Here is a 13,497-nt window from a genome sequence, read left to right as displayed (position 1 = left end):
TGAGGTAGTTATCCCATTTCCCAGATGAGGAAAGTGAGGCACAGAGAAATTAATGTCATGCATCTGGCAGGTGAGGGACGCAGACAGCCAGCCCCTCTGGCATCAGTGTGGGTGCCTCCTGGTGGCCCCTTCCTTAGACGCAGGTCTGCGCCCCAGCTCTATTGTGTCCTCTGTGGCCTCGGGCCCGCAGCGTGACCTCTCTGTGCCTGTGCGGCCGGCCACTCACACGCGCCTTGTGCCTGCAGATTCCATGTACATCGAGGACCTGGAGGCCGTGCAGAAGCTGCAGGACCTGCTGCATGAGGCGCTGCAGGACTACGAGCTGAGCCAGCGCCACGAGGAGCCGCGGAGGACGGGCAAGCTGCTGCTGACGCTGCCCCTGCTGCGACAGACGGCCGCCAAGGCCGTGCAGCACTTCTACAGCGTCAAGCTGCAGGGCAAGGTGCCCATGCACAAACTCTTCCTGGAGATGCTGGAGGCCAAGGTCTGACGGCCCGCCCACAGACCACGCCCACCCATGGACAGATCGATGACCGACCGCGGTGGAGCCCTCACAGCCACCAGCCTCGACCTCGACCCCTGTATCATGGCTCTAAGCTGTGCCAGCGGAGGGGCCTCCGCCTCCTGGCTGTGTGTGCAGACTCCTGGGTGCAGTGGGGTGGGTGGACGGGGACGGGACAGGACGGGAGGGAAGGGGCGTGGGGCTCATCTGTCACCCGCTTTTTCTTTGGTATGTCTTTCCTTCTCACCAGCAGTGCTGAGGCCTGGCCCAGGGCTGACGCCCCTTGGGACTGGAGACCACCAGAGGAAGTGCCCACCATCCCTGCCAGGCCACCAGGAGGCCCTCCTGGGGTGCGGGGCCTGGGTGGGCAGTGCTCAGGGCAGGTGGAGGGCAGCAGCAACTCCCGGAGGCCCTGCCTGTGCCGAGGCCCTCAGCCTCCCTCCTCGTGAGGCTAATAGCTTCCACAATCCAGATGGCTGCCTCCTCCTCCTCTCAGCCCCCTACCCTCCCCACACACACAGCAGGAAACCTGGGTGTCCCCGGGCTAGATAGAACCCCTGGGCCACCGCCTCTGTGCCCTCCCACCTGCCCGCCACTCATCTTCCTCCTCCTCCTCCTCTCCTTGCTCAGGAGCCCCCTGCCCCACCTCAGCTCACTTGAAATGACTTCAGCCAGCAACAGTGACCCCAGGGCTCAGGGAAGAGCAGGGGGCTCCTCTGCTCCGTCCATCCTCCTCCTCCTCCTTCAGAGCAGGTCCAGACCAGAGGGTTGGTGGGAAGTTCCCGCCCAAGGGCGTGGGGGACTCTCTAAGGCTGGCAGTTGTGGGAGAGGTGAGGGCAGGATGGGAAAGACCCCAACCAACCTCTGCCCAGAACACAAAGAATCAGCAGCAGAGAGCAGGTGCAGGTGCAGGGGAGCCCTGGAGATGGGGTCCAGGGGGCCCAGCTGCCAGTTCCTTTCTGGCTCCCAGAGCAGTAGACCCCAGAGATACCCATCCTCTGCATTCCATAGGGTCAGGTACACAAGGGCCACCAAGGAAATTTGGTGGTAGCTCTCCTGGCCAGCTCTGGGCAGGAGAGTGTCTTGCTGCTACATAGGGGACCCACCAACCCCCTTTGCCCAGGACTTTCCCAGTTTTAACCAGGAGCATTCTGTGTCCCAAGAAACCCCTCAGTCCGGCACATGGGCACGTTTCAGTGGCTGGCCACTCGGGTGGCATCCCTGAATCCTTGCACCTGGTGCTCAGGGGGTGGCCGAGGGCAGCCTGGAGGATCTGGGGTGGGGGGAACAAGCCCCTGCCAATCAGCTGCCTTCACGGCAGGGGTCAGAGCAGACCCTCCAGGGACACTGCGAGTCCCAAGCCCAGCCTTTCTAACTGCGCCTCCCCTTCCTGGGAGAGGCAGGCAGATCTCTGTTGTCTGGGACACCAAGTGTCTTGTCCAGCTTTTCCGGCAGAAGAGGTTGCTGTTTCTGGGGGACACCAGGTGGACCAGAAACTGCTGGCCCTGAGCCACATTGGGACAGGCTGAGGTTACCAGGAGATTCCCCCTTTTCTTTGGCCTGTGGGGAGTCTGAAGGCCCAAGTTGCTAGGTGAGCTGACCCTGAAGCTGCTGGTGCCCTGACCTCACGCTGCCCTTGTCCCCGACCTGGGTGGGTGTGCATGGTCACTGCAGTCACCACTTTGGCAATAAGGAACCCAAGCTGGACACCAGGTCATAACTAGGGGCCAGGGCCAAGGCCTGACCTGGAGGGTCCTCAGCAAGGGAACTTGGGGAGTGCTCTCTGGGGTGTCCCCAGCTTCACTGCTGCATGCCAGAGGAGGGTGCCGAGGGCAGCCTCTCATTACCAGGTACCAGCTTGTCCGCACTGTCACTTCCTGTCCAAACTCAAGGGGACTTGTGCTTGCTGGCATTTGTGTCCACCTTTTCTGGGGAAAATGGCCTGTCACACAGGCCCTGCTTTGGAGCAGGTGGGTGTTCTCCACGGGGGCACCTTAGCCGGCTTGTGCCTGGTGCTTCTGCCGATGCCCCAAGTCAGACCTTCCCAGCAGAGGGGGGGTGCAGGCCTGCGCGGGGAGCTGCTGTCACAGGAAATGCTCGTTACCATGGGAACTCAACCCAGTGGGAAACCCTGGTGTAGACTTGGGGGGCCCCTGGATACCCAGAGGAGGGCAGCGGCCGATTTCTTTGTTGTCAGCCCAGCTAGATGTGGGAGCCGGGACTGCGAGAGGAGAGTTCAGGAAGCCCTGTGCCCCCAAATCACAGAGTCCAAGTTTGCCCCCAAATCTGCCGTTTCTAGAAAATCTGTAAAAAGGAAACGACCCTTCTCAGTTGTACACTCATGATACAGGTCATTTGAAACCAACCAAGAAATAAAAACATGGCAATTCAACTGCAGAGAAGGTGGTGCTGGCTGGGTTTTGTTTGGTTTCCTTGTTCCCGTCCTTTCTAAAGGTTCCCGATGGCACGTGTGAACTTGAGGGTGTCTCCTGTTTTTGGCCTACGTAAACTTCATGGATTTCCCAGGCTGCAGTTTGAGGACTGAGCCCAAGGCTCTAGGGAGCAGGAGATCAGGGCCTCCAAGGAACAACCTGCCCCATCCTGTTGGGCCCCCTACCCTCCAGCCTCTGCCCTCCCCGGGGCCAGGGAGGAGGAGCGGGGGATGGAGACAGGCCTGTGACAAAGACCACACAAGGGACCAGAGTCTGTGCCCACAGAACAGCACCAAAGAAAAGCACTATGTTGAAAGATGGCTTTATTTTCTAATAATGATGATACGGCTGGAATGGCTTCTTGAGATGTATATATTTTTAAATGGCAGTCCCTTGTGGCCGCCTCACCCCCTGTACGTAATCCCACCCCTGTCTGTGTTCCCCCAAAGACCTCTATGTAAATCACATTGCCCTAGGATTCTTCCCGCCCTGGTCCCGTGTATCTGGAATCTAATAAATAAGGAAAGCCCTGTTGGAGAGTCTCTGCACACGTTATCTTTTCAGGCTTGCTGTTCTCTGGACAGAACTGCTGCCAGGTGTCCAAGCTAATGCAGGAAAGGCCATCAGGGAGCCACCTCAGCCTCCAAGGTCTCAGGGTGGGGTGGGGTGGGCTGGGGGTTCCATGGACATTTTAAAAGCATGATCAGCATTTACCTGGATGCATGAGACACCAGATCAATCCCCAGCACCACAACCAGTCAGCCAACCAACCAATCAATCAAATTGTGATCAGCAGCAAAACTTAGAAAGTACAACTTGAGAAGTCTGATGCCAACCTGAGAAGCCCTGGTACTGCTTTTAATGACACTTCTTGTTTTCATTAGTCCAGAGACACGGGACGTTAAGATACACATGATATACATGAATAATAATGCATAAGTTCAAAATGATCTTAATGATTAAGTAGTTCAATTGGATCAAAGTGTCCATTGGATCCAATGAAGCATAAGCCCTTTAAAAAAGAAAGATATGCATGAAGCACACACAGTCGTCTTTTTGAGATTTTGAAATGCATTCAGGTGCATTTGACACCACAGCCCGCCTGCTGTTTGGGACACTCAGGACCAGAGGGAAGCAAGAAAAGACCCGGAAGAGATCAAAGAGGACTGTATCAGGATGTCTTTTGTTGAAAGTAAAAGACACCCGTTTACTGGCTTATGGAGATTTATTGCCTGCGATATGTATATATGAAATCTAGAAGTGGTGTGGGTCAGCAAAGGAAAACTGGAAACCTCCCCACCTTGTATATTTTGCCCCATTTGTGAATTTATTTCACCCCCAAAGAGGGGAAACCACCCAGAATCCAAGGGAACTGATCCTTACCTGACCTGAATCTTAGCTGTGCACCCAGACGTGTCCTCCAGGGACCCACTTCTGGCTCAAAGACTGTAGCAGCTGTTTTAAGTCTTGCTGCAGTGAACACCCAGACAGGCAAATCCTCCCAAACCCAGGGTGTGCACTCTCCCCTTTGCTGGCTCACCCTCTGTCCTCGTTCATCTATCACCTGGCGTGGTGGGAGTTCCTTGTTTAGTAGGGAAGGCTGACGTTGAACCAGTTTTTGAAGAGAGTATCTCACACGGAGGCTCTGCAACACGCGGGAGAGGGGAACAGGCGAACCAACCAACCTGGCTTGTGGTGGCTGGGATGATGGGAATTTGTTGTCCAGGGACACCAGCCCTGGAGAAGCAGGTCAAGAAGCAGGTCAAGGCTGAGAGCTGATGGCGTGGAGGGAGCCAGGTGAGGCTGGGGAAGTGTATTTCAGGAAGAAAGAGAGACACTGAGGGGGCTGACCTATTCCAAGCTTGCTCCGGAGACTGGAAGAAAACCATCCAGGTTGGTTGGTGGCTGAGAGTGAGGACAAAGAGAAGGCTGGACATGGGAGGGGTCAGATCATGCTGAGCTTTGTCACCTTTGGTGAGGAAGTTGCTCCACTTTGGGAAGAACAATGGGAAGCTGTGCAGGGTTCTCAGCAGGGGGTGACATGCTGAGATGGCCACATCTCTGGGTGAAGCTGAGCTTTGGGTCCAGACTAGAGCAGGCTCAGGGGTCTCTGCAGGATACAGCTGACTGCACTGGGCGCAGGTGCTCCTGAGCAACCTTAGTGGGATGTTCCCTGATTCCCAGCCACCAGCAGTCTATCCCCCCTATCCCGCATGCCTCACCAGGGGCCATCATTCTATGGAAGAGCAAGCCCCAGTGAGGTTAACCAACTTGCAGAGATTGGATTTGAATCCAGATCCCTATGAGTTCAACTCAAGCCTCTTTTCTTAACCCCACGCCATAGTGCAGGGTAGTCCTCTCGGGGGTCAGGTGAACAGCAATCCCTCAGTAAAGTCCACTCCTTCTTCCCATCCTCCTCCCACCAGGAGGAAGCATGTGACTTTGCAGGAGTCCTCTCTAGCCACAGATGTCTTCTCTTATCCCCCTTGAGAGGGTCAGCTCAGGAACTTCCATCAGGGCAGGAAGGGACACACAGAGGCTTCCCAGGTGTCTTTGTGTGCAGGAGCCATGGGGCCACTGGAAGCAGGATTGCTGTGTCCACTTGGTGGCTAAGTGATGTCACCCAGTGTCATACTCCATTTAAAGTAACTGAGCTAAAATGCTGCTCTGGCCTTCAGATCACAGGACCTGGAACAAAATCCAAACTTGTTCCTTCCTATCTTTGGAGAAAAAAAAAATTAAGCCTAATTTTGTGGGTCAATATTATGGTGACATTTTGATCAATATTCTAAAGATCTCCCTGGGTAAGGTTCAGATTCATTCAGAAGAAGTCTCTGCTGTATGGTGTCAGAGGTCAGAGCGCAGACAGAAACAAGTCCTTGTCTCCAGACAAAGCCCAGAGGACGACCACGGCTTGTGCCTTGAAAGTGCAGGTGGGCAGGGCTCGGCACAGGGCTCCGGCAGTGGGCAGGGCACCAGCGTGGGGTGCAGAGGAGGGCTGGGGGATGCTGGCAGGGACCTGTGTCCTTCTTTGTCCTATGTCCCAGGTAAACTCCTGCTCCACACTGAGGTCATTGCAATGGGGTGGGCAGGGGGGCTACAAGAGGAGATGGACCCAGGATAGCCGTGGGACGTGCTGGCCCAAAGAAAAGCGAAATTGACTCAGAGGAAATGTTCTTGGAAGGAGACAAAGCTCCCCCAGCTTCCTCTGGAAATTGCTTTGTTTAATATGCAAAGTGCAGATGTGTTTAGATGACATCTCGGCATCCATCACCCTATGCAAATGCCGACCCTGGGGAAGAGGAGCCCCTGTAAGTCACTCGATCCCCTAATCGGATGTATGTGGGTGAAGGTGGGCCAGGGAAACAGCTCAGGGGCGGGTGAGAGCTCACCACTGCGGGAGACTGGATAGAGGGGGGCGCGGGAAGCTGGCTCCAGGAAATAGATCTGTAGGTCCACTTTGTGCCCGACTGGGGGGGCCTCTGGTTCCCGGCACCACCCCCACAGGCTGGCTGCTCTTGGGTAAAGGCTGCCGCTACTGCAGCTAGAGGCCACGGAAGGGCAGATCTCCGAACACTGGGTTCAGGACAGTGACTCTGGGGAAGTGCACAGAATGACCCTTTCCTGAACCCTCTGTCCCAGGACAAATGGTGAAATGAAGGCCTGTCTGGGTGGGGGCGGGCTCTTACACTCATGCCTGTGTCAGACATCTTGGTCAATCCCCAGACCACGGATGGCCTTCGGTGACAAAAATGCAACATCTTGGGAGTATTTCCAGATAGAAAACAGGATTCTAGTTAATTCTGACTTTCAGATAAATGACGGATAATCTTTTAGTATAAGTACATCCCAAATATTGAATAGGATTATTTGTTGTTCACCTGAAGTTCAAATTTGACTGGATGTCCGGCATTATTATTTGTTCAATCTGGCAACCCTCTGCCCTGGACCAGCCTCCCCACTTTTTGCAGGGGTCTAATGATGGCGTCAAGAGTCGAGCCTGTCCTCTGCCTTCCTTTCAACTCTTCCCACCTCTCCGGCCCCCTCCTTGCTCTGTCACAGGAAGCAAGCCCCACCGTCCTGCCCAGGGCCCTGCAGGAATGGAGCCCCCTCTCTGGCACTCTTGGGTCCCCACCCCTGAGCCCTCAGAGTGTTCCTTGGTTGCTTCCTGTGTCTGGTCCAGGCTGGATTCAGGAGCCTGTGACAACCTGACTTCGTTATTTTCCTGGGCAAGTCTCTCCGAGGCTCCTTCTTTGGTAATGGTGCGTGTCTTTAAATGCAATAGAACACGTTCACACACAGCAGATGCTCCAATAGAAAAGAACACAGACCTACAATTTTTCTAGAACGAGATTGGAAAATGCCACCAAGGGCTGGAAGCTGAGCCGGTAAGCAAAATCTCTTCCTCAGCAGAGGATGCGGGGTGGCGGTGGTGGAGGAAGATGGAAACCTCACCAACTGCTTCCTCAGTTGTGAATTCACTTTCTAAAGAGCAGAACCCCCTGGAATCCTAGAGCGAGGTGCTTGACCATCCCGAGGCTTCGTCTATAGGCTGACCTGAAGGACGGAGGGCATCGTGCAGAGCGCTTCATCTGCACTTGAGCACGGGTAACAATGAACCGTGTGCCCATCCTGAGCACAGGCGAGTGCAGTTCTCTGAATTTTCGGGTCACCAGTAGCACCTTCTCCAAAGCTCTGTGCAGCCATCGCCCAAAACAAGCTGGATGCTTCCCACTGAGGTGCCAAGCACGGACCTGGAGCCACCTTCAGGGGACAGCAGCAGGCTTGGGCGCAGCTCTGAGACCTCTGAAGCAGCCAGAGTTTCCTATGTGGAAATCGCAACCAGCAGGATGGAGGCAATTTCCAAGCAATTCTGAGCTGTGGGTACAAATTCCGGGGACTCCGTTCTTTTGCAATATGAGCCACTTCATGGGTCAAAATATGCAAAGGGCCAAAGGCAGGCAGCACAAGAAGGGTTTCCTTGCTGGTGTTCACTGTTTTTTAGGTCTGGGTGCTGCTTCAGCAGGCACCATGCATAGACTGCCATACAATCCTCTGTAACCCCAGGAGCGAGTCCAAGGCAGTGGAGGGCCCCGGTTTCCTGTGGACATTTTGACCTATGATCCCTATGTTCCAAGTTGTGGTCCCAGCACGTGTTCCTTGGTGATGCTGACTGCTCCCAACCCAAGGTCTATCTCTCCCTGAGGGCCAAGGAGGGACAGGCAGAGCCCAGCCATTGGTGGCCAGTGGCCGGGGGTTCCTTGTGACCTCTCAAGAAGAGCAAAGGTCACCAAGCAACAGTGGGATTGCCCTCTGAAGACCCCGCTGGTGACCACTTCAGCCCCTCCTCCAGCCTACCCAGCCCACCACAGCAGCCCCCTCAGCCTCAGTGCCCTGCTCTGGACCCTACCCCTAAGATTCCAACTCTGAAACTTTCCAGAGGAGTAAACATACGTCTGTTAAGTGAACAGGCAGGGAACGCCTCTTCTTCCCACCTCTTGACCAGGCCAGCCACAGTACCACCTGCTCATTTCTACAGGGACCCTGGGAAGCAGATGCTGAGGTGGAGTTAGGAATCAAGACAGGGGGTACAGTAGGCTCACGAACACGCCCCCCAATTCCTGTCTACGCAGAGTCTCACAATGTGACCTTATTTGGAGATAGGCCTTTGCAGATGTAATTAAAGATCTCAAGATAAAATCATCCTCGAATCAGGGTGGCCCTAAATCCAGTGACTGGTGTCCTCGGAAGAGGACATGACACAGAGAGGCCTAGAGGAGGGGGATGGGAAGATGGAAGCAGAGACCGGAGGGACGCATCTACCAGCCAAGCAATGGCAGGGTGGCCAGCCGTGGCCAGGGGAGGCTGGCAGCGGGTTCTCCTTACCAGCCTGGACTTGTGGCCTCCAGGAGAGAATAGAGTTCCATTGTCGGAAGCTGCTTGGTTGGTGGTCATTTGTCACAACAGCAGAGACGGGAGGGGAACACCCACAGAGGATGAAGGGGGAGAAGCAGACCCTGGAAGACCCAGCTGGCCCAGTCCTCTCTGCCCAGTTCCGCCACCCGCTTCTGTTCTTGGGCTCCCCTCCTGCCTCCCGTCCTCAGCAGCAATAAAGTTCTTGAGCTGCTAACTCTATCTCAGTGTCTGGTTTCTGGACTCTCTCGATACGGCGTCTTGGCCACCCTGACCCGGAGCACCCGAGCAGAGACTGTCCATGAGGGAGGACGGCCCCACACTGGGAAGAAACGGCCAGGCCAGGGCTCAGTCATTGACCAGGGCTGCCCAAGAAAAGCAGGGCCTTCACTCAAACTCTGAGGTGGGCCCCAGAGGTGCTGCAGCTGGGCGCTGTCAGCTGACCACCCCTCGGGAAGATGTAGCGAATTCTCTCTTGGAGGAAGATCAGAGCGGTACCTCATGCCAGCTCCAGTCACCTGCCTGTCCCCATTTGGGGATTCCCCCAGCTTCCCCTTTACCAAACATTTCAGTGATTTCCAACTGGCCCTCAAGATTTCTAGTAGGGTTGACCTTGTGTTGAGGACCTCCTGCAGTCCCCTACTTGAGGGGGGACACTCAGCCCCACCAATTAGCACCCCAGGGACACCAGTTTTTTGATGCGCACTCCGTACTCAGGAAGCACCGGTTGCCTTTCTACTCTCACGTGGCTAGACCAGAGGATACAGGGACACAAGACAGATGTGGTCCCTGGTCTCCTGGGGCTTCCAAACTAGTTTGGTAAGACAAAGAAGAAGTAAAAGAGGAGGGGGGGAGAGGAGGAAGAACAAGGGAGGAAGAAGAAAGAAACAAGCTAATAAAGTAATTGCAAGTGTAAATGGTAGGAAGAGATAAAGGAGCTGAAACAGAGAATCATGGGAGATAAGGAAGGGCCTACTTCAGAGGGAATTTTTTGGGAAAGGCCAATCTGAAGAGATGACATCTAAACCAAGATCTGAAAGGTAAGAAAATGCAAAGAACAGTGGTAGGACGTTCTAAGTAGAGGAAAGAGCATATGCAAAGTCCCTGCAGACTGACAGGTCTTTAAAATCTCTGTAGCTCTCAGTGGGTATTTCAGTTTGCAGTTTTCTTGAAGTCCCAAACCCACCTGACCCTCCACAGGTGACCTCACCTCCACAGTTTCCTTTTATTGTAGTGCCCTCTGCCCCACCCCCAGCCACACACCAATTCCCATCTTCTGTTCTTGAAATGGATGTGTCTGCCTTCCCTCCACAGCGGGTCCTGCCCCTGACTTGACCCTGCCTCGAAGTTCCTTTTGGGACTTTGCTCTGTGATGAAACCCTCTCTTGTGCTTCAACCTTGACCTTTGCACTGGCCAGTCTCCTCCTTCAGAGCAGCTCAGACACAACAGCTGTGGCTTCCTCTCTTTCTCAGCTGTTTTTTTCTGTAGACATTGGACGTTTCCTTGTCCCCTTCTCCATGCACTTCTCATCCAGACCTCTGTCTCCGCCACCCTCCACCCGCTGTCCCTGCCCCTACTCTTCCAGAGTCCCCCCCTTGCCCTTCCCTCCCTCCCTACCCCCTCCATTCTTCCTCCCCTCCCCCTCCCTCCCTCCCTCCCTCCCTTCCCTCCCTGTCCATTCTTCCCTCCCTCCCTACCCCTACCTTCCTCTCCCTCCCTCCCTCCCCTTCCATCCCTTCCTCCCTCTCCTCCATCCCTCCATGTCCATTCTTCCCTCCCTCCCTCCCTCCCTCCCCCCTCCATTCTTCCTCCCCTCCCCCTCCCTCCCTACCCCTACCTTCCTCTCCCTCCCTCCCTCCCTTCCCTTCCATCCCTTCCTCCCTTCTCCTCCATCCCTCCTTGTCCATTCTTCCCTCCCTTCCTCCCTCCCTCCCTCCCCCCTCCATTCTTCCTCCCCTCCCCCTCCCTCCCTCCCCCTACCTTCCTCCCTCCCTTCCCCTCCATCCCTTCCTCCCTTCTCCTCCATCTCTCCTTGTCCATTCTTCCCTCCCTCCCTCCCTCCCCATTCTTCTCTCCCTCCCTCTCCCCTCCTCCCTCCCTCTCCCCCCCTCCCCTCTGCCCTTGAAGGCAGGGTTGCCCACTCAGAGCCTCAGGCACAGAACTTCAGCAGGGACTGACAACTTCTGCAGCAAAGGTTTTTGAGTTGACTTCAACTGGGACATCACGTGGGCTTCTGGGGACCCTTGTGCCAGCGTTTCCTGGGAGATAACCGCAATGACCGCGGGAGGGCTCCCCTAGGCGGCGGCGGGAGTGGGCGCCTGGGGCTGGTGGAAGGGGGGTGGGGTGGGGAGGAAGGGGGCCGGCGAGGCGCCCGCTCCTAGGAGGGGATGACAAATGATAACAGCGCTGGGAACAAAACCAAGCATCCTTCATGCTGTCAGAGCCACGGGGCCAGCACATGCCAGGCGCGGGGGCAGACAGTGCCTGGCTTCTGGAGGAACCGAGCTCCCGGTCCCCTGGGCTCTGAGCCAACTGCACAATGCCGCTTCCTCGGGGTGTGTTCCGACGCTGTTGTGGATGGGCACCCTGGGGTGGGAGGGAGGGAGGGAGGGAGGGAAGTCCACCTGAGCAGCTGCCCTCACCATCTCCACCCTGGGGCAGTGGTGGACCCAACTTGGACTTCTCAGTTCTAGCGTCTGCCACCCACATAAGCTCAGTTCCATAATTCCATACCCATTCCAGAATTCCCCAAGAGGACCTGGCTGTCCCTTGCGAAGTCCTGCTTCCCTAGCCAGGCAGTGGACTAGGGTCCGGAGCCTATCCTGGGTCCACTGCGGGTAAGATGGGGAGGGGCCATGTGCAGTCTGTCCCTCCCATAAAGCGTGCCTAGCGCGAGGGTGAACTGGAACTTGGCCACGGCTCCGACGTTGCTATTAGGAAATGACTGGAGAATGGTAGGGAGAGCCAAGGGAGGGCGGGGAGGAGGCCCAAGGCAAGGCTGCAGAGCTGATGGGTCTGTAGCCCTGGGCTCTGGGACTCGCCAAGCGGACTGACTCATTCTGCTGCCATGGAGCAGCCAGAAGGAGAGAAGAGCCAGAAGCACCATCCAACTCAGGCATGGCGGGGGTGGGGGTGGGGCGCAAAGCAGGGAGAAAGAACAAACCGCAACTAGAACCAGATTCCTCGTCCCAGAACCTGCCCCCCAGGGTCCCACAGGGCATCAGTCCCAGAACCTGCCCCCCAGGGGTCCCACAGGGCATCACCGGTAGAAAGCTCTTCCTCCCCTTCCACCCTGATTGCTCCTTTGCAAACCCACCGAGGAGCTAACTCCATCCTCTTGGAAGGAGCACGGGCTCTGGAATCAGAAGGACCGGGGCAAGCCTTAGCCTCTTGGAGCTTCAGTCTTCCCTACATAAAGTGAGAATCCTCCTGCTCCCACCAGAGGCCTGACAGCTCACACAGTAGGTACTTTAGTGGAGACAAACTCAATTTTCATTTGCCGCAGTCTGGCTGGGCACAAATAACCGATCCGCCACACAGCCTTGTAGGTCCAAACAGCAACCTTTATTCCGAATCTCACTGGCCCTCTACACACACTTCCTGGGAACACACTGCCTCCACAGTGCTCCCCCGAGGGAACTCCAAAGTAGCAGCGCCCTAGGCAGCAGGAGCCGCCCTAATCCTGGAGCCGCCCTATTCCCAGCAGGATCCACCCTAATCCCCCAGAGCCGCCCTAATCCCAGAGCAGGGTCACCTTTCAACCATTCCCTCTGGCAAAAATGCCAGGCGTCCTGCTGACTAAACTGTGGCTCTCAACATTCATTCTTATGCAAATTTATTTATTGGGGGTTTGCACTCAGGGGTACTCAACCACTGAGCCACATCTCCAGCCCTATTTTGTATTTTATTTAGACACAGGGTCTCACTTGAGTTGAGCACCTCACCATTGCTGAGGCTGGCTTTGATGAGATCCTCCTGTCTCAGCCTCCTGAGCCGCTGGGATTACCCAGCTTAACTTAGACCTTAAAAGATAGTTTCAGTGGATATAAATTGATAGCTATTTTGCTCTGCATATTGGAAATAATGTCACTTTCATTACTACTGTTCACAAGCTGTCCATCACCAATGCTGAGAGTGATCTGTCTCTTTTCTCTGGCTATTTAAAAAAAAAATCTATTTTTCTTGGATATTCTGCAAATTTGCTTTGTTGTAATAGGTATGAGTGTCATTTGATTATACTTGAGGTCCATTGGACATCCAGGGTGTGAAGAGTGATGTCTTTCAAGCCAACCTGGGGAATCCTACAGTGTCCTCTCTTCAAGCACCGCCCCTCCCTCCTCCTCAGGAGCACTGCCCCTGCCCCTTCCCCTCCCCATGAGCTCATCTCGGGATCAGTCAGTCTTAGACTGACTCCTCTGTCCTTGGCGCCCCTTAACATCCTTTTATCTTGTCCATGTCTTTGTCTCTTTGAGTTAAATTCTGGAGAAGATTTGAATCTTTCATATCTCTAGGATTTTTCTCTTCAGTTGTGTTTAATCTTTTATTTAATCTTCCATCAATAATACTTTAAATTTAATTACATAATGTTTCCTACTTCTGTAAGTTTCATTGGTTTTATTTATATCTACTTAAATTGTTCTTTATGCTCC

At 54.9% G+C, this 13,497-nt stretch overlaps 1 protein-coding gene across 4 annotated transcripts in view; it reads left to right on the top strand.

The window, feature by feature from the left end:
- The window catches only part of Esrrb (estrogen related receptor beta), a 157,970-nt gene extending 157,480 nt beyond the window's left edge, over positions 1 to 490 (top strand). For all 4 annotated transcript variants that reach the window (XM_071606681.1, XM_027931626.3, XM_027931629.2 and 1 more), the window contains one exon: positions 246 to 490. In XM_071606681.1, the coding sequence (XP_071462782.1) occupies positions 246 to 490 (245 nt within the window). The remainder of the gene's footprint in view (positions 1 to 245) is intronic.
- The last annotated feature ends 13,007 nt before the right edge of the window (positions 491 to 13,497 follow it).

The sequence above is a fragment of the Marmota flaviventris genome, chromosome 2 (genome assembly GCF_047511675.1).
Source record: "Marmota flaviventris isolate mMarFla1 chromosome 2, mMarFla1.hap1, whole genome shotgun sequence".
Classification (NCBI taxonomy): Eukaryota; Metazoa; Chordata; class Mammalia; order Rodentia; family Sciuridae; genus Marmota; species Marmota flaviventris.
This window is presented reverse-complemented; position numbering and strand designations above follow the sequence as displayed.